Source organism: Rutilus rutilus (assembly GCF_951802725.1).
Source record: "Rutilus rutilus genome assembly, chromosome: 22".
Taxonomy (NCBI): Eukaryota; Metazoa; Chordata; class Actinopteri; order Cypriniformes; family Leuciscidae; genus Rutilus; species Rutilus rutilus.
The window spans coordinates 1,931,885-1,952,023 of record NC_140227.1 but is presented as its reverse complement, the minus strand read 5'-3'; the positions used below and the strand labels follow the sequence as shown (position 1 = coordinate 1,952,023).

General features: G+C 38.5%; 1 protein-coding gene and 1 long non-coding RNA gene across 2 annotated transcripts; both read right to left on the bottom strand.

Moving 5' to 3' along the window:
• Positions 1-1,551: 1,551 nt before the first annotated feature.
• On the bottom strand, positions 1,552-2,062 carry LOC311282287. Its single transcript, XR_014625913.1, has 3 exons — positions 1,976-2,062; positions 1,775-1,844; positions 1,552-1,660 (listed from the first exon to the last, which is right to left on the bottom strand). It is a non-coding gene; the product is annotated as an uncharacterized lncRNA (long non-coding RNA).
• A 90-nt stretch (positions 2,063-2,152) lies between these two features.
• LOC311281727 (uncharacterized protein) lies at positions 2,153-19,879 on the bottom strand (the record flags this gene model as incomplete). Its single annotated transcript, XM_084394936.1, has 9 exons — positions 19,605-19,879; positions 17,652-17,816; positions 11,154-11,318; positions 9,085-9,249; positions 4,309-4,473; positions 3,595-3,759; positions 2,958-3,122; positions 2,277-2,405; positions 2,153-2,164 (listed from the first exon to the last, which is right to left on the bottom strand). Exons 1-9 carry the CDS (start codon positions 19,749-19,751, stop codon positions 2,153-2,155), a joined length of 1,278 nt encoding a protein of 425 aa, XP_084251062.1. The 5' UTR covers positions 19,752-19,879.
• Positions 19,880-20,139: the final 260 nt, after the last annotated feature.

The following is a 20,139-nucleotide window of genomic DNA, read 5'->3' as shown; positions in this document are numbered from 1 at the left end:
CTGCGGACAGAAGGGACATAAGGCTGTGGAGTGCATTTCTGTTACGGGCGAGCATAGAGAACAGCGACAGTGGTGTCATCTTTGCAAGAGTTCCACGCACAGGGATGTGAATTGCAGGCGGAGAAAGCAGGACAACGCGAAGCGGGTGGTGGATGAGGAGGACCACACCTTTGCTTTTAAGGTGGGCCAAGTGGATGCCGTCCTGGTCAGCGGAGTGAAGGAAAAAGGCCTCATGGTTGATACAGGAGCCACGTCGCACATCATCCGGGACATCACACAGTTCAAGGACTTTGACAAAAGTTTTGAGCCACACAAGCACATCTTAGAGCTGGCTGATGGAGGGAGGACCAGCGGTATCGCCTTGAGGAAAGGTACAGCCAAAGTTCGCCTGAGAGACAACAAAGGTCGAGTGGTGGAAACGATGCTGATGGGGGCGCTGTACGTCCCATCTTTTCCACAGCACATCTTCTCAGTCAGACGTTGTTTAAATTGTGTTTAAACGTGCATACGTCTATTAAAGAGTGTATATGTGTACAAAGAGAATCGCAATGCTGAGACGTTAAGACCGGGGTAAATCAAGGGAAAATACAATTTACTTCAACAAGGCAACATAATGAACAACACTCGTCTCATTCGTGGAGGTGGAAAAACAAGTTCTTTGTGACATGCAAGATTTATTGTATAAAGATTTAAATTATGCAAAAGAAAGGGTATGAGTCTGCTGTTTTTGTCAATTTTAAGTTTTAATTTAAAATGTAGGCTATGCGTTTTAATATAAGTACATGGTTAAATATTTTACCACTTTGCTTGAGCAACTTAATATATAATTATATGGAGGTAATGCATTGAATAATACGTTGTTTAAATTGTGTTTAAACGTGAATACGTCTATTAAAAAGTGTACATGTGTACAAAGAGAATCGCAATGCTGACAAAAAACTTTTTTTAAATGAAAGTTGCTGATAACTTCTGAATTTGAAATACAAAGTATTGAGTATGTGTTTGTGGTACAGCCACGGATCAGTTGCGCACTGCAAACGCATCATATGTGAAAGCACTATAGCGCGTGCTGCTCCTGCACCGCATACGCACCGCAACACGCACTGCACACGGAGTATGTGTGAAACGGGCGTAGGAAACCGGTTTCAGATTGCTGGACTAGCTCACCTTTGGCACGGGAAGAGAAAGATGAAGAGGAAGAGGAGGAAGCTTTACTGACTGTGGTCGGCTGGAGATTGTCGAATTTTCTTTCATAATATTTCTATTCTGTTGACGATACATAAGAATAAGAAAACACCTTAATACAATGCTCAACATATGAACGCAGGCTTAATGTTAATAATGTTAACACATTCAACACTATGATAGCTTTCTTACCCTCATCGTTGTCAGGGAAGAATTCAGTATCACAGAGATATGTCGGGAGATTGAGCTTGCGCTTGCGCCTGCGCAATTGTATATCGCCATACTCTATCTCAATTAAAGTAATAGATTCATCAAGCAACCTGTGTATATCTTCAACCATATTGTAAATGGTGAATGACTTCTTTGGAGGAGGTTTGCATGACATCGGCTCTTCTCTCTGGATTGTGCTTTTCACTGGTTTCTGTTCCTTTATAACCTTCTGTGGAGGTTTGCGTGGCATTGGCTTTTTTCCTATCTGCAATAGAGATGTGATTTTTAAGTCAGCATCACACTATTGATCCATATTACAATATTTAATGAGCAAGACAAAAATATGGGGGAAGTAGAGCTGGTTCTGTGTGCCACTTACTATGTTCTCTGAAAACTGCATCAATTTCTCTTTCACTGTTTTCCAATTAGCTTGTTTCTGTAGGCTGGCACTGTGAAAGAGAGAAAGCAAGAGTGAGATTACCAAGAGGTCACTCAAACCATAAAATTATACTAGCCACTGATGATCATCACAGTAGCTTTATCGCTTTGTCTTATAAAGACATGTATTTTTATATCTTACCACTTATCATAGTCTTCCGAAACCTCCTCTTGTCGTAAGAGGAGTCTCACAGGATCCGTGTCTTTCAGCACATCTAAAGCCACTTCATCTAAAGCTGGCCCAATCTTAGATGGACTGTAGACATCCCAAAAGTTCTCTGAGTAAACCAAAACCGGATCTTTCATGTTTTCTTTAGGCTCACAGACTTTCCTGAAACAGATTACAGTAACAGAGATGGCTATGAATAATGTTATCAGAAGCAGTATCTTAACTGTGCATATGCAACATCTACATATGTAAAACTAGAACATAAGTTGTGCACATTGGCATGACAGTAGTATTGTGCTGACCCTGTTTTTATCTGTGTCCTGTTCGCATTATTTTCTGCCTTCAGCTTTCTTTCAGATACAGCACTTTCCTTCTGAGGTATATGATGGCCCTCTTTACGAATCTTTACAATAGAAAAAGAGAGAAAGGTTACAAGAGTACAGATGCTACACACAAAAGAAAAACTTAGTCCACAAATTACAAGCAGTAGATATTTCATATATCATGTTGACGATACATAAGCATAAGAAAATACTTTAATACAATGCTTAACATATGAACGCAGGCTTAATGTTAATATTGACCGATGATGATGGTTGAAAAAAATCATTATTACGATATAGGGTGACCACCATCAAACACACCAAATGTGGGAAGATTTTAAGTTTGTGTGGGACAATGTGTGACATGTTACCAACACTAAAACATAACCTGAAACTGTTATATAATGTCTATATAACTTAATAAAAACATTTGTATTCTGCCTTTCAGCTGATAAAAGTTATTTGTTCTTTAGTAATATGATCATTAAAAACCAATAGACTGATGAAAATGCGGGACATTTTCTCAACAAGCGACGTGCGGGACAAGGGGTGAAAATGCTGTGCGGTACAACCAAAGACAGTAAAAGAAAGGGTACAACGCAAAGCGGGACGGGTGGTGATTGCTTTCTTACCCTCGTCGTAGCGATGCCTTCTGGGCTTCTCTGAGGCAGTGGTTGTGGTCTCAGTCTAGGCATCTCTGAAGCGCCCACAGGTTGTGCAGTCTGAGCAAGACTGACACGTTCCAGGGGCCTGAGCCTGCGAAATTTTTTGATTTCCATTTTATGATCTTTACGAATCTTTACAATAGAAAAAGAGAGAAAGGTTACAAGAGTACAGATGCTACACACAAAAGAAAAACTTAGTCCACATTTTACAAGCAGTAGATATTTCATATTTCATATTTCATGTTGACGATACATAAGCATAAGAAAATACTTTAATACAATGCTTAACATATGAACGCAGGCTTAATGTTAAGTTTGTGTGGGACAATGTGGGACATGTTACCAACACTAAAACATAACCTGAAACTGTTATATAATGTCTATATAACTTAATAAAAACATTTGTATTCTGCCTTTCAGCTGATAAAGGTTATTTGTTCTTTAGTAATATGATCATTAAAAACCAATAGACTGATGAAAATGCAGGACATTTTCTCAACAAGCGACGTGCGGGACAAGGGGTGAAAATGCTGTGCGGTACAACCAAAGACAGTAAAAGAAAGGGTACAACGCAAAGCGGGACGGGTGGTGATTGCTTTCTTACCCTCGTCGTAGCGATGCCTTCTGGGCTTCTCTGAGGCAATAGTTGTGGTCTCAGTCCAGGCATCTCTGAAGCGCCCACAGGTTGTGCAGTCTGAGCAAGACTGTCACATGTCAGGAACCTGAGCTTGGGCAATGTATTGCTTTCTATTCTCTGATCTTTACTATTCTTTACAACAGAAAAAGAGAGAAAGGTTACAAGAGTACAGATGCTACACACAAAATAAAAACTTAGTCCACAATTTACAAGCAGTAGATATTTCATATTTCATGTTGACGATACATAAGCATAAGAAAATACTTTAATACAATGCTTAACATATGAACGCAGGCCTAATGTTAATATTGACCAAGGATGATGGTTGAAAAAAACTCATTCATTACGATGTAGGGTGACCATCATCAAACACACCAAATGTGGGAAGATTTTAAGTTTGTGTGGGACAATGTGTGTTACCAACACTAAACCATAACCTGAAACTGTTATATAATGTCTATATAACTTAATAAAAACATTTGTATTCTGCCTTTCAGCTGATAAAAGTTATTTGTTCTTTAGTAATATGATAATTAAAAACCAATAGACTGATGAAAATGCAGGACATTTTCTCAACAAGCGACGTGCGGGACAAGGGGTGAAAATGCTGTGCGGTACAACCAAAGACAGTAAAAGAAAGGGTACAACGCAAAGCGGGACGGGTGGTGATTGCTTTCTTACCCGTGTCGTAGCGATGCCTTCTGGGCTTCTCTGAGGCAATAGTTGTGGTCTCAGTCCAGGCATCTCTGAAGCACCCACAGGTTGTGCAGTCTTAGCAAGACTGTCACATGTCAGGGGCATGAGCCTGGGCAATGTATTTCTTTCCATTCTGTGATCTTTACGAATCTTTACAATAGAAAAAGAGAGAAAGGTTACAAGAGTACAGATGCTACACACAAAAGAAAAACTTAGTCCACAAATTACAAGCAGTAGATATTTCATATTTCATGTTACATAAGCATAAGAAAATACTTTAATACAATGCTTAACATATGAACGCAGGCTTAACCCTCTGGGGTCTAAGGTGTTTTTGGGGTCCTTGAGATGTTCTGACATGCCCTGACATTTGTGCTTTTTTCAGTTGCTTATAAACATATTAATGGCAAAGGTGTAATTACACTCTATTTAGCACAAACAGGGCTACCATAATATGTGAGCAACATGTATGTACATGTTTGTATTTTTGAGAGAATAATGTTTATGCATGGTTATTGAAAAAACGAAAAACTAGAGTTTCTGAAATACGGCCACAAAACACAAACTAAATATGTGTCCACAAGACTTTTGACTAATGGATGTCGTCGCCTAGAGTTTTTTCCTCAAAATGATCTGAAAATCATCCTGCCTAATCATTCACATAAAACAATACATTGATTTAAATTTTGTAAGACACTTTCTGCTTGGAAAGGCAATATGCGAGGGGGGCGTCAACGATCCAACACCATCATGCATATTGAGTGGTTCGCACCTGAGGAGACAATGGGGCCCGCATACATAATGAGCCATTCATTCAGGTGTGTCACTGAGCCACAAGAAAGAATGCAAGAGCTATATATATATATATATATATATATATATATATATATATATATATATATATATATATATACACTCACCTAAAGGATTATTAGGAACACCATACTAATACTGTGTTTGACCCCCTTTCGCCTTCAGAAGGGTACATGGTGCTCATAAAGGGATGGACATGGTCAGAAACAATGCTCAGGTAGGCCGTGGCATTTAAACGATGCCCAATTGGCACTAAGGGGCCTAAAGTGTGCCAGGAAAACATCCCCCACACCATTACACCACCACCACCAGCCTGCACAGTGGTAACAAGGCATGATGGATCCATGTTCTCATTCTGTTTACGCCAAATTCTGACTCTACCATCTGAATGTCTCAACAGAAATCGAGACTCATCAGACCAGGCAACATTTTTCCAGTCTTCAACTGTCCAATTTTGGTGAGCTCGTGCAAATTGTAGCCTCTTTTTCCTAATTGTAGTGGAGATGAGTGGTACCCGGTGGAGTCTTCTGCTGTTGTAGCCCATCCGCCTCAAGGTTGTGCGTGTTGTGGCTTCACAAATGCTTTGCTGCATACCTCGGTTGTAACGAGTGGTTATTTCAGTCAAAGTTGCTCTTCTATCAGCTTGAATCAGTCGGCCAATTCTCCACTGACCTCTAGCATCAACAAGGCATTTTTGCCCACAGGACTGCCGCATACTGGATGTTTTTCCCTTTTCACACCATTCTTTGTAAACCCTAGAAATGGTTGTGCGTGAAAATCCCAGTTAATGAGCAGATTGTGAAATACTCAGACCGGCCCGTCTGGCACCAACAACCATGCCACGCTCAAAATTGCTTAAATCACCTTTCTTTCCCATTCTGACATTCAGTTTGGAGTTCAGGAGATTGTCTTGACCAGGACCACACCCCTAAATGCATTGAAGCAACTGCCATGTGATTGGTTGATTAGATAATTGCATTAATGAGAAATTGAACAGGTGTTCCTAATAATCCTTTAGGTGAGTGTATATATATACTGTATATATATATAGGGTTGTAGTACTCAAGTCCGGTCTTGGACTCGAGTCTAGACTCGAGACCATTTTTCTATGGTCTCGGACTCGCTGGTATTCGGACTCGGACTTGTCTCGGTCTCGGCCACTGGTCTTGCCAAATATGGCTTTTGGTCTCGACCGAGTCCAGGTGTCTTTATTATGTTCCCAGTAAGCACACATACGTCGCCGCAATATTAAAACAAAATATTATTGGAGGGAAAGTGAAACACTGGCCACCTAATAACTAGCGATGGCTCTTTCGGCTCTTTTTCGTGAGCCGGCTCTTTTGACTCACAAACGGCTCTTTAAAAAATAAATGTTTAAATAAACTCGCTGAAAGTCTACTGCTAGTGCAACGTGAATATTTACATTTTGAATTGTCCATAACAACCCGAAAATCTGCTTGCCTTGCACATCTAATTAATGGGCAAAGTTTTCCGACTTTTTTTCTTACTTTTTTTTGTGTGTGTGTGGATTTCGGAGTCAAATCACTCCATAATCTGACTCTCTTTTAAATGCCTATTCCACGAGTATAGGCTACAATGACTGGCTGTTTTAAAATATAGCTAATATCGAAACAAAATAACCCAGGCAGTCTCATCTACGAGACGTTTAGGCCTCCTCCAATAGTACGCTACTGACAGCTGGGCTCATAGCTTGCAGGTTTGCTTAGTGGCAAACTTTTTTCATTTGATTGGTTCAACCGTCAGCCGCCCGAATTTAATTAAAATATTATTTTTCGTCACGTCATCCGCGGTTTATCCACATCTCTAGTGTGTGTGTGTGTGTGTGAGAGTTGGCTCGGCCCTCCTTCATGCAGTTTAATTGGTTGACATTGTGTATGATTGACAGGAACATAATGTGAGGCTGATCAGACAGTCGAAACGAATGTGTGTGCGCCTTTAGGCCTATATAATAATTTTTTTGTTGTTCTTTGAATTAGTCAATTATTTTAAATGAAATTAAAATCATTCATTATTTCATTATTACATAATGATTTAATTTCTATAGGCTATATTTTTTAGCAGACTTTTTTTTCCCCGTCCTGGACTCGGTCTTGACTCGGACTCAAACCTCTTTGGACTCGGTCTTGTCTTGGACTCTAACCTCTTTGGACTTGGTCTTGACTTGGACTCGACTAGTCCTGGTCTTGGACTTGTCTTGGACTCGACAAAGGTGGTCTTGACTACAGCCCTATATATATATATATATATATATATATATATATATATATATATATATATATTCTACAAAAATTGGTTCACAGTTGGAAGCATCTCAATTTTTTTTTTTTTTTTTTTCACAAATTGTGCTTGCAAATTGTATAATATCCAAGGTAAACATGTCTAGTAATTGTGCAGTTAATTCTCATACTGTATTTTCAGTTTTGGAATATGTATCCTCTCCCCAAATTTGTCACTAATAAAACACAATAAAAATTATTTAAAGAAAAGGCTTATATTTACCTTTTAATAGTTTGTTTACATCTACCTTGTAAATATATATTTTTTAATTTAAAAGGTTACAATTACAACAACAATTCAAGTGTAATCTTTCTTTGTAAAAACTATAGTATACATTTTATCATGCATATTTCAAAGTTAAGGATTCATTACTTTGAATATAGCCTACATTGGAACAAAAACTATAATAACATATTATTTGATTATTTTTGACAAAACATACTATATTTAACATATGAGCAAAAATTGGCAAACAAAAGCTTATTTGATGTGGCAGTCTATTTTACAGTAGAAATTTATAATCTATCCAAAACTAGTCAACGAAATGTTGTCTTTCATATGTCTGTAACATATGTCTATCGTTTTTATTACAGGGAATATAAATGTTAATTTGCAGTTTAATACGTTGCTTATACAAATACATTTTATTTCAACATATTTCTGTCGATTTTTACTCATCTCAGTATAGCAATATAGTTTGCTAAAAGCTGATCATTCATTCACACACAGAAACGCGATTCACTTGAGAATGACAAAACGTACTACAGTATTCCTCAGCTCAGCTGGATCCGTTGCTCCTCGAAATACCAGCACTTCTGAGGTACATTTTCCATTATTATTATTACGATAGTATTATTCCTCACAGCGCCGCGAGACGATGTAAACAAGTACAATGATCTGATTAAACTTGATGTGTTTTCTCGAGCTGATATGGGGTTTTCTCACAGTTTGCATGGATTGCCTCAGATCATTTGCGTTTGAACAGCGCGCGCTCTCCGCGGGCGGGATCACATTAAAACTTAATGAGCTGAGATGGAAACGACTGACATCTCTCTCTTTTCATACAGATTACATAAACAGAGAATATTTGATTTAGTTTTGAATTAGATCATTTAAAAGTACACACTTGAATGATTATAAAAATATATTGCTCATGCCTGGGTGAATAGTATTCGCTGAGTTTTGTTTAAGTTTAGAGACGTGCTCCAAAAAAAAAAGTTCACGAGACGGACAGGCAGAAAGAACACCCTGTTTATTTTCTTTATTTTACAAAAACACAATGTTTTTTTTCACCTGTAAGTGGACACATAAAAAAGTAGACATTTAACAGTTTATTTTTTCATATTTCTTAAGTCTGTATGACCATAAATGACGGAGTATTTTAAGTCTATTTTGCTGCTATGTGGAAAGAAATCGAGCAAAACGCGCCGGCGCGTTTGCTGACCTCAGGGGGTTAATGTTAAGTTTGTGTGGGACAATGTGGGACATGTTACCAACACTAAAACAAAACCAATAGACTGATGAAAATGCAGGACATTTTCTCAACAAGCGACGTGCGGGACAAGGGGTGAAAATGCTGTGCGGTACAACCAAAGACAGTAAAAGAAAGGGTACAACGCAAAGCGGGACGGGTGGTGATTGCTTTCTTACCCGCATCGTAGCGATGCCTTCTGGGCTTCTCTGAGGCAATAGTTGTGGTTTCAGTCTAGGCATCTCTGAAGCGCCCACAGGTTGTGCAGTCTGAGCAAGACTGACACATGTCAGGGGCATGAGCTTGGGAAATGTATTGCTTTCCATTCTCTGATCTTTACGAATCTTTACAATAGAAAAAGAGAGAAAGGTTACAAGAGTACAGATGCTACACAAAAAAGAAAAACTTAGTCCACAAATTACAAGCAGTAGATATTTCATATTTCATGTTACATAAGCATAAGAAAATACTTTAATACAATGCTTAACATATGAACGCAGGCTTAATGTTAATATTGACCGATGATGATGGTTGAAAAAAACTCATTCATTACGATGTAGGGTGACCACCATCAAACACACCAAATGTGGGAAGATTTTAAGTTAGTGTGGGACAAGTTACCAATACCAACACTAAAACATAACCTGAAACTGTTATATAATGTCTATATAACTTAATAAAAACATTTGTATTCTGCCTTTCAGCTGATAAAAGTTATTTGTTCTTTAGTCCCTTCCAGAAAACACCATTACATCACAGTGTAACATGTCTTTATTTTACATGTCATTTAAATTCAACATCACTGGGCCCAAAGTCCAACTAAAATCCAACAATATAAACAATGAACAAAAAATATAAAACAACATGCAATTAGATCATTGACAGTCTTATATATTAAGAATATATTAAACCAAAAACTAATTTTTTAGAAAGGATGTGAATTAAAACAACCACAGCAGGCAACAAGTTGATCAATTCTGTTAAATGAATTTTAATTGACCGAATTATCCATTTGTTTTCTGACAGGGAACACATGGAACAATCACCGGTCCACATTTTGACTGACAGCTGTCACAACCATTTAGTGACTGTGTTTACTCCTTTCTTTTCAACCATTGGATAGGGTTTAAAAAACGGCTGTTGTATTTGTACTTCTGACGAAGCGCTGTTAAATATAGGTGTAAAGCCACGCCGCAAAAAGAATGAATAAAATGCTTTCTTAAAAAGGCATAAGAAAGCATGCACGTTTTCTTAATATGATCATTAAAAACTAGGGCTGCACGATTTTGGGAAAATTTCATATTGCGATAATAGAGGTCAATATTGCGATTACGATTGCGATATGCGATATAATAAACAAATGGTTTCATGAGTCAACTTGCTTGGTTCTCAAGGAAAATAAATACACACACAGATTAGTAATAATCTGCCTAAAGAAAAAAGTTATTTAGTCAAGAGCAGTGAGTGGCTACTGTGTACTGTCCCTTTAAGACCTGCCGCTGCTGTCAGAGACGCGGATCTCACACGCGCCTCACAAGTCATCACAACTCTTCACGTTCATCATAAGACTACTCTTATGTTATGAAGATACTCGACAAAAAGATATTTTGGAACAATTTTGTGTGTTATTGTTTGTTCAAGCTCGAAAGAGAACTGTATTCTGGCATATTGTTTTGTGCACACGCACGATATTAGCGCGAGTCTTATTAGTGTGTGTCACAGTCAGGACATTCACAGGCAGCGCGTTCATTTTGGCATACATGTGTGTTCGTTCTACTGCTAAAGAGAACTTGATACATGGCGCGCTGTCTGTGCGATACTGGCGCGCGTCTATCTGTGGCTCGTGTCGTGTGTATGTGAGTGTGTCAGGAGGACATTCACTGACAGCGTGTTCTTTTTTGTCTTATCGCGCATGAATGGTTTAAAAGCATTTGCATGAATAGCGGGATCATGTAACACTAGCCAAAGGATGTCACAAATTAACAGATGCTGCGTTAATTGAGCTAATTTGTTTATTTATTATAAAATCGCAGCATTTTGCGTCATATAATCGCGTAGGCTTGACATTGCGATTGCGATACGATTAATCGTGCAGCACTATTAAAAACCAATAGACTGATGAAAATGCAGGACATTTTCTCAACAAGCGACGTGCGGGACAAGGGGTGAAAATGCTGTGCGGTACAACCAAAGACAGTAAAAGAAAGGGTACAACGCAAAGCGGGACGGGTGGTGATTGCTTTCTTACCCGCGTCGTAGCGATGCCTTCTGGGCTTCTCTGAGGCAATAGTTGTGGTCTCAGTCCAGGCATCTCTGAAGCACCCACAGGTTGTGCAGTCTTAGCAAGACTGTCACATGTCAGGGGCATGAGCCTGGGCAATGTATTGCTTTCCATTCTCTGATCTTTACGAATCTTTACAATAGAAAAAGAGAGAAAGGTTACAAGAGTACAGATGCTACACACAAAAGAAAAACTTAGTCCACAAATTACAAGCAGTAGATATTTCATATTTCATATTTCATGTTACATAAGCATAAGAAAATACTTTAATACAATGCTTAACATATGAACGCAGGCTTAACCTTAATTATTGATCATTTCCGATATGTGTTGCTGTCTGGCTCTACATAACTCATTGAAATTGCCAAGGCTTTGTTTATAGATGTCATGGTGAATTTGTAGTTTAGTTTTCCGCCACTTGCGTTCTGCTTTCCTACATTCTCTTTTAAGGGTGTTTACCGCCATGGTGGTTCTCCATGGTGATTTCTGTTTGCTCATATTTCTCTTTACCTTAACCGGTGCAACACGATCGATGACATTCAATACTTTAGTATTAAAATTATCCAAGAGAGCATCAACTGACTCAACACTTATTGTTGTTGGGAATCTGGCTATAGCTTCTATGAACTGAGCACTGGTACTCTCATTAATGTACCTTTTCCTAATAGAAACAGAGTTTACTGGCAAATTCAGGGTAGTAAATGATTCAAAAAAGACACAAAAATGATCAGACAGGGCAAGATCTTTAACCGTAACAGATGAAATATCAAGACCTTTAGAAATAACCAGATCTAAAATGTGACCATGAGTATGTGTACGCTCTTTCACATGTTGAGTGTCTAAAAGTGCAAAAAGATCTTTGGCATTATTATCTGTACTATTATCAATATGAATGTTAAAATCCCCTGTAATGATAAACAGCTTAGAATCAACCGATATAATAGAGAGTAATTCAATAAAATTAGCAGAGTATCGTGGTGGTCTATAAATCGTTAAAAATAGAATTTTGGGAGTGCCCTTCAATGTAAAACAAAGATATTCAAACAAAGAAAAATAACCTAATTTATTTTCTTTACACTGATATGTATCTTTAAATAAGGCAGCCACCCCTCCTCCTTTCCTACCATTTCGACACGTAGTCATATAGGCAAATTTTTCAGGAGCTGTCTCATTAAGGATAGTAGCACTACTGTCCTCTGTAAGCCACGTTTCAGTGAGAAACATGAAATCTAAATTATAAGATGATATAATATCATTTACCAAGAATGATTTATTAGCAAGGGATCTGATGTTAAATAAGGCCAATTTAATAGATGTAATAGGGGATCCTAAACTAGTAGGTTGATGTAGTACAGTTAACAAATTAGCCAGGTTTATTTTATTAGTTACACGCTCGTTTACGATTCCTTCTATTTCCAATCAACACAGGAATAGAGTTACCGGGTCCTAGCTTGTACTCAACACAGTCAACATAACTATTTTCACAATGGCAAGGACCCGGAAAACATCCCTTAGTGCTTTTTGTGCTCTGTGGAATTAGAGGACAAGATGGTTGACGATGTGGCAGTTGTCTAAGCGCTCATTTTGAACAGTGGGGTGAGGTGGGACATAGAGAAAGTTGAGCTCTGCTCTCTTTGGTTAGAACTAGTTCCCTGATAGATGAGTGTGTTGGAAGAAAGGAGGGTGTATGTGATAATTGCGGAGGATGTGAATGAGGAACTGGAAGAACTGGGATGAGTGAGTGGATACTCTGCCTATGAATACTGTCCTTCATGCTTAACTTATTGGGGAATGACATCCTAATATCGTAACATATGTTAGCACCAAGCAAACGGCACCCCGTGATGTTTGGATGAACCCCATCCGATCTAAAACGGTCCTTACAGTTCCAAAAAATATTAAAATTGTCAATAAACCTTATCCCATGGTTGAGACAAGCCGATGCCAGCCACGTGTTCAGCCCAAGGAGTCTGCTAAAAGATTCAATTCCTTTCCCCACGGTTGGAATGGGGCCTGAGATAAAAACTTGTTGTTGAAGCTTAAAGGGGTGGTTGATTATGATTTCACTTTTCTAACTTTAGTTAGTGTGTAATGTTGCTGTTTGAGCATTAACAACATCTGCAAAGTTACAATACTCAAAGTTAAAAGCAAAGAAAGATATTTGCTTTTAAAGAAAAGGACTACAACAAATGGCTGGCTGGGACTACACAACATTCCTCCCGGGTTAGTGACATCACTAACCCTAGAATTTACATAAACTCCGCCCCCGGGAACACACAGTCCATGTTGAGAAGAGGAAAAGTTGTTGTATAAGAGTACATTTGTGAGTCAGCTCAAACTTTAGCATCCATCTTTTCACATGCAATAGAAAGTCACTCTGTGTGCATCTCACAACAGTTCCTATATGAGCGATTTATAGATTTATCATGACAGAATATCTTAATTGAAAATAGTTAACTCCACATCAGCAACATAAATTCATCAACTAACCATTCAGAGACGTTCTGTTGCATTCTACATGTTGTCACTTCTTCTTGAGTCTCTCCATCTTTGTCTGACTCCGTTTTAACATTAAAGGCAGAACAGTTTCTGTCATTTTAGTGTGTCTGCGTGAGGTAATAGCAGCTGCTAACACACAGGAGCTCTTGAAACCCCGCCCTCTGCAGCAGCTCATTTGCATTTAAAGGGCCAGGCACAAAACGGTGCGTTTTTGCAAACCCTCAAAAAGTGACAACTTTAACATGCTATATAAAAATATCTGTGGGGTATTTTGCGCTAAACCTTCACACACACACTCTGGGGACATCATAGATATATTTTACATCTTGTGCAAAGGGCATTTTACCACCCCTTTAATTATTTCCTTCAGTAGCATATAGAAATCCTTTTTTAGGATCTCAGATCCAGTTTTCCTTTGTAGAATGTCAAAAGACCCAGTGTGAATAATAATCTGCATGTTGCTTGGATATGCGGAGAGAATAATTGGCAGCATTTCTGTTAGCTCTCTAACCGATGTATCAGCCATTGTTAGATTTTCAGTCTTTGTCATTCTGATCTGTTTGGTTATATCATCCCCAATCAAGATCGTATTTAACTTATCAGCCGTAAAGTTAGCAAAGTTTCTTCTTTCCCCGGTTCTATTACTGTGCGTTCACACCGGACGCGAATAGCGCGTCAAATTTGCACCTGCCGTCTAGTTATACGCTTGACCACTTTGTGTTAATTCGTAATAAATTCGCAAAAAAATTGACGCGCGTAAATTTCGCTTCAAACTTTCGTTTTTACGTGCGTCAATTTCGCTCTTGACGCGCGAATTAACACAAAGTGGTCAAGCGTATAACTAGACGCGGCAGGTGCGAATTTGACGCGCTATTCGCGTCCGGTGTGAACGCATAGTAATAGAACCGGGGAAAGAAGAAACTTTGCTAACTTTACGGCTGATAAGTTAAATATGATCTTGATTGGGGATGATATAACCAAACAGATCAGAGGCGAAAGTCATGAAACCCGTTGGCGGCCATCTTTTTTAGATGTTTATCGAGCATTAGCGTTAGCATTAATCGAGAGAGTCACCACTCGTATATGCTCTGGAGAGCAGAAACAGCTGCGTAGGGGACATCGTCGCTGTACTCAAGTCCACCAGACCCTCCGGAGGGTTTCAGGAGTTTCACAATTTGCTCCTGGAGGTCGGTTTGGTGGACCTAATGGTGAGGATGCTGACGAGGACAGCGTAGGCCGTATAAGGCCTCGGCCTCGAGTGGTCGCTGCCTGACGAGCCCGCGCTGTACAGCCCGGCGCGAGGTTCACCCTCGCCCGCACCCACTTAATCTGTCATTTATTTTTGTTTTGATAATAAATGGAGCAAGCCTCCAAAAGTGAAACCTGTCCTGTGATTTTTTTTTTTAGTTTGTATACACTAAATTGTGTTTACATTAGATTAATAATGTTTCATATAATCTAGAATAGATATGGAATAAATTGCATTCAATACAAAATGAGTATCTCTCATATATTGAAATCGATTTTTTATGTGAAAGATTTGCTTTGTTGTGCATTTTAGTCATATTACAAAATAATTTATTGAGGCCAAACATAAAATAACATTATAAACTGTCAGTTCACCACGTGACAGCAGCAAGCAGGCTCCTGATTGGTTAACGCGGCGCGAATTGACACAGAAGTTCAGATTTTTCAACTCGGGCGGCAGACGCGAATTCGCGTCAAACGCGTGAATGCACAAAAAGCACTAATAAAATCATTCGCGCGTAACGCGCTTAACGCGCCAGACGCTCAATTTGCGCCGCAGGAATTTTTACGCGCGTAACGCGTCTTTGCATTGACTTAACATTGAAATCACTCGCGCCTGACGCGCTATTCGCGTTCGGTGTGAACGCACCATTTTGTAAGACACTTTCTGCTTGGAAAGGCAATATGCGAGGGGGGCGTCAACGATCCAACACCATCATGCATATTGAGTGGTTCGCACCTGAGGAGACAATGGGGCCCGCATACATAATGAGCCATTCATTCAGGTGTGTCACTGAGCCACAAGAAAGAATGCAAGAGCTATATATATATATTCTACAAAATTGGTTCACAGTTGGAAGCATCTCAATTATTTATTTATTTTTCACAAATTGTGCTTGCAAATTGTATAATATCCAAGGTAAACATGTCTAGTAATTGTGCAGTTAATTCTCATACTGTATTTTCAGTTTTGGAATATGTATCCTCTCCCCAAATTTGTCACTAATAAAACACAATAAAAATTATTTAAAGCAGAACTCGGCAACTCTAGCGAACTCTAGTCACTTCTTCGCTGATTTTCCCTTTTGTTGTCGCATGTTTTCCCCACAAGCTCCCCCTACAGCTGTGGGAGGGTGTATATTTCACAACACGGTCGTAAAAACTCACTTGCGGCCCCTCCTCCCCCTCTCTACCGCTGCTCATGTGCGTTTGTTTTGATCGGAGCAAGCCAACTGTATCGTGTGGAGCTATGTCTACCGTGGTGGGTAATCTGGAAATACATCATACATGTGTGTGTGTTTATGTCGAATTGCCGTAAAGCAATTCGCGCTCGTTCTCATTTCTCATGAGACTTCCAATTTCTATCTTGCCGGGACGGTAGTCCCCAAGTTGCAAAGTTGCAAGGTTGGTTTTCCGCCTAGGAACGCTGGGGGGAGCGGGGAAAGTCACCAATATCACCAGAACAGGTTATTTAACCATCCAAATAAAAAAAAAGTTACCAAGTTCTGCTTTAAAGAAAAGGCTTATATTTACCTTTTAATAGTTTGTTTACATCTACCTTGTAAATATATATTTTTTATTTAAAAGGTTACAATTACAACAACAATTCAAGTGTAATATTTCTTTGTAAAAACTATAGTATACATTTTATCATGCATATTTCAAAGTTAAGGATTCATTACTTTGAATATAGCCTACATTGGAAAAAAAACTATAATCACATATTATTTGATTATTTTTGACAAAACATACTATATTTAACATATGAGCAAAAATTGGCAAACAAAAGCTTATTTGATGTGGCAGTCTATTTTACAGTACAAATTTATAATCTATCCAAAACTAGTCAACGAAATGTTGTCTTTCATATGTCTATAACATATGTCTATCGTTTTTATTACAGGGAATATAAATGTTAATTTGCAGTTTAGTACGTTGCTTATACAAATACATTTTATTTCAACATATTTCAGTCGATTTTTACTCATCTCAGTATAGCAATATAGTTTGCTAAAAGCTGATCATTCATTCACACACAGAAACGCGATTCACTTGAGAATGAAAAAATGTACTAATAATAATTTAAAAGTACACACTTGAATGATTATAAAGATATATTGCTCATGCCTGGGTGAATAGTATTCGCTGAGTTTTGTTTAAGTTTAGAGACGTGCTCCAAAAAAAAAGTTCACGAGACGGACAGGCAGAAAGCACACCCTGTTTATTTTCTTTATTTTACAAAAACACAATGTTTTTTTTCACCTGTAAGTGGACACATAAAAAAGTAGACATTTAACAGTTTATTTTTTCATATTTCTTAAGTCTGTATGACCATAAATGACGGAGTATTTTAAGTCTATTTTGCTGCTATGTGGAAAGAAATCGAGCAAAACGCGCCGGCGCGTTTGCTGACCTCAGGGGGTTAATGTTAAGTTTGTGTGGGACAATGTGGGACATGTTACCAACACTAAAACCTGAAACTGTTATATAATGTCTATATAACTTAATAAAAACATTTGTATTCTGCCTTTCAGCTGATAAAAGTTATTTGTTCTTTAGTAATATGATAATTAAAAACCAATAGACTGATGAAAATGCAGGACATTTTCTCAACAAGCGACGTGCGGGACAAGGGGTGAAAATGCTGTGCGGTACAACCAAAGACAGTAAAAGAAAGGGTACAACGCAAAGCGGGACGGGTGGTGATTGCTTTCTTACCCGCGTTGTAGCAATGCCTTCTGGGCTTCTCTGAGGCAATAGTTGTGGTCTCAGTCCAGGCATCTCTGAAGCGCCCACAGGTTGTGCAGTCTGAGCAAGACTGACACATGTCAGGGGCATGAGCTTGGGCAATGTATTGCTTTCCATTCTCTGATCTTTACGAATCTTTACAATAGAAAAAGAGAGAAAGGTTACAAGAGTACAGATGCTACACACAAAAGAAAAACTTAGTCCACAAATTACAAGCAGTAGATATTTCATATTTCATGTTACATAAGCATAAGAAAATACTTTAATACAATGCTCAACATATGAACGCAGGCTTAATGTTAATATTGACCGATGATGATGGTTGAAAAAAACTCAATCATTACGATTTAGGGTGACCACCATCAAACACACCAAATGTGGGAAGATTTTAAGTTAGTGTGGGCAGAGGCGGACAGAGTACACAGCTTCATTACTTGAGTAAAAGTACAGATACCTCTTGCTAAATTTTACTCAAGTACAAGTAAAAGTACTACAGTCAGATGTCTACTTAAGTAAAAGTACTGAAGTACTTGTTTTTAAAAGTACTTGAGTATCAAGAGTACATTTTCTAAATATTGCATTACTACTGCCACAGTGCTTACATTGGTAAACACAGCAAACACTTGAAGCGAAAACTATCATTAACTTGTTCAGAAAATTGAAATAGTCTGGCGAGGTGGGGCCACGGGTTGGCACATTCCCGGGATGGACCTGCTGCGTCTTCATCCATTGTTTCGTCCATGGTTTCGTCTCTTATCTAAATCTGACCATGGAGTTGACTTTGGCGGAAAGCTGAAGGTGATTGCTGATAGGCTGTCCCAATCAGTGGCGCCTGCACAATCCAATCACGTTTGAGAGGGAAACAACAAATTGAGGGTTTCCGAGATTTTTCTTTTTTTCTTTTTTTTTTTTTTAGAAGAAGTAACGGGTACTCACGGTTATGGATAGAAATGTAGCGGAGTAAAGAGTACAATATTTGCCTCCCAAATGTACTTGAGTAAAGTCATGAGTACTCCCCAAAAATGATACTCGAGTAAAATACAGATCCCTCAAAATTGTACTTAAGTACTGTAATCAAGTAAATGTACTCCGTTACTGTCCGGCTCTGAGTGTGGGACAATGTGGGACATGTTACCAACACTAAAACATAACCTGAAACTGTTATATAATGTCTATATAACTTAATAAAAACATTTGTATTCTGCCTTTCAGCTGATAAAAGTTATTTGTTCTTTAGTCCCTTCCAGAAAACACCATTACATCACAGTGTAACATGTCTTTATTTTACATGTCATTTAAATTCAACATCACTGGGCCCAAAGTCCAACTAAAATCCAACAATATAAACAATGAACAAAAAATATAAAACAACATGAAATTAGATCATTGAGAGTTTTATATATTAAGAATAGCCTATATTAAACCAAAAACTCATTTTTCAGAAAGGATGTGAATTAAAACAACCACAGCAGGCAACAAGTTGATCAATTCTGTTAAATTAATTTTAATTGACCGAATTATCCATTTGTTTTCTGACAGGGAACACATGGAACAATCACCGGGCCACATTTTGACTGACAGCTGTCACAACCATTTAGTGACTGTGTTTACTCCTTTCTTTTCAACCATTGGATAGGGTTTAAAAACAGCTGTTGTATTTGTACTTCTGACGAAGCGCTGTTAAATATAGGTGAAAAGCCACGCCGCAAAAAGAATAAATAAAATGCTTTCTTAAAAAGGCATAAGAAAGCATGCACGTTTTCTTAATATGATAATTAAAAACCAATAGACTGATGAAAATGCAGGACATTTTCTCAACAAGCGACGTGCGGGACAAGGGGTGAAAATGCTGTGCGGTACAACCAAAGACAGTAAAAGAAAGGGTACAACGCAAAGCGGGACGGGTGGTGATTGCTTTCTTACCCGCGTCGTAGCGATGCCTTCTGGGCTTCTCTGAGGCAATAGTTGTGGTCTCAGTCCAGGCATCTCTGAAGCGCCCACAGGTTGTGCAGTCTGAGCAAGACTGACACATGTCAGGGGCATGAGCTTGGGAAATGTATTGCTTTCCATTCTCTGATCTAAAATACTGCGTTGATCCAAAATCCTACTAGTAAACTCATATGATCTGAAACCGTACACAGATCAGACAGCTCTAATGTGCAATTCAACTGTTTCGTTGAGTTTAGTTCAGTGACGTCACCAATAGAATGCATTCCGACGTCACAAAGCAGCGCCTCGGTGCCACAGAAACGCATGGATTATTGCTTTGATTTAAAAATTGAAAAGAGAGAATGACCTGTTTATGGTCACCACAAGCATTGTCCATGAGAGAAATGTAGATAAGGCTATATATAAAATACCTATATTTATATTTGAGTAATAATATATGTATTTTACACTCGCAAAATACAACACATTGTTTTTGCCTTCATTAAACTGTAAGAGCATCGACCACAAG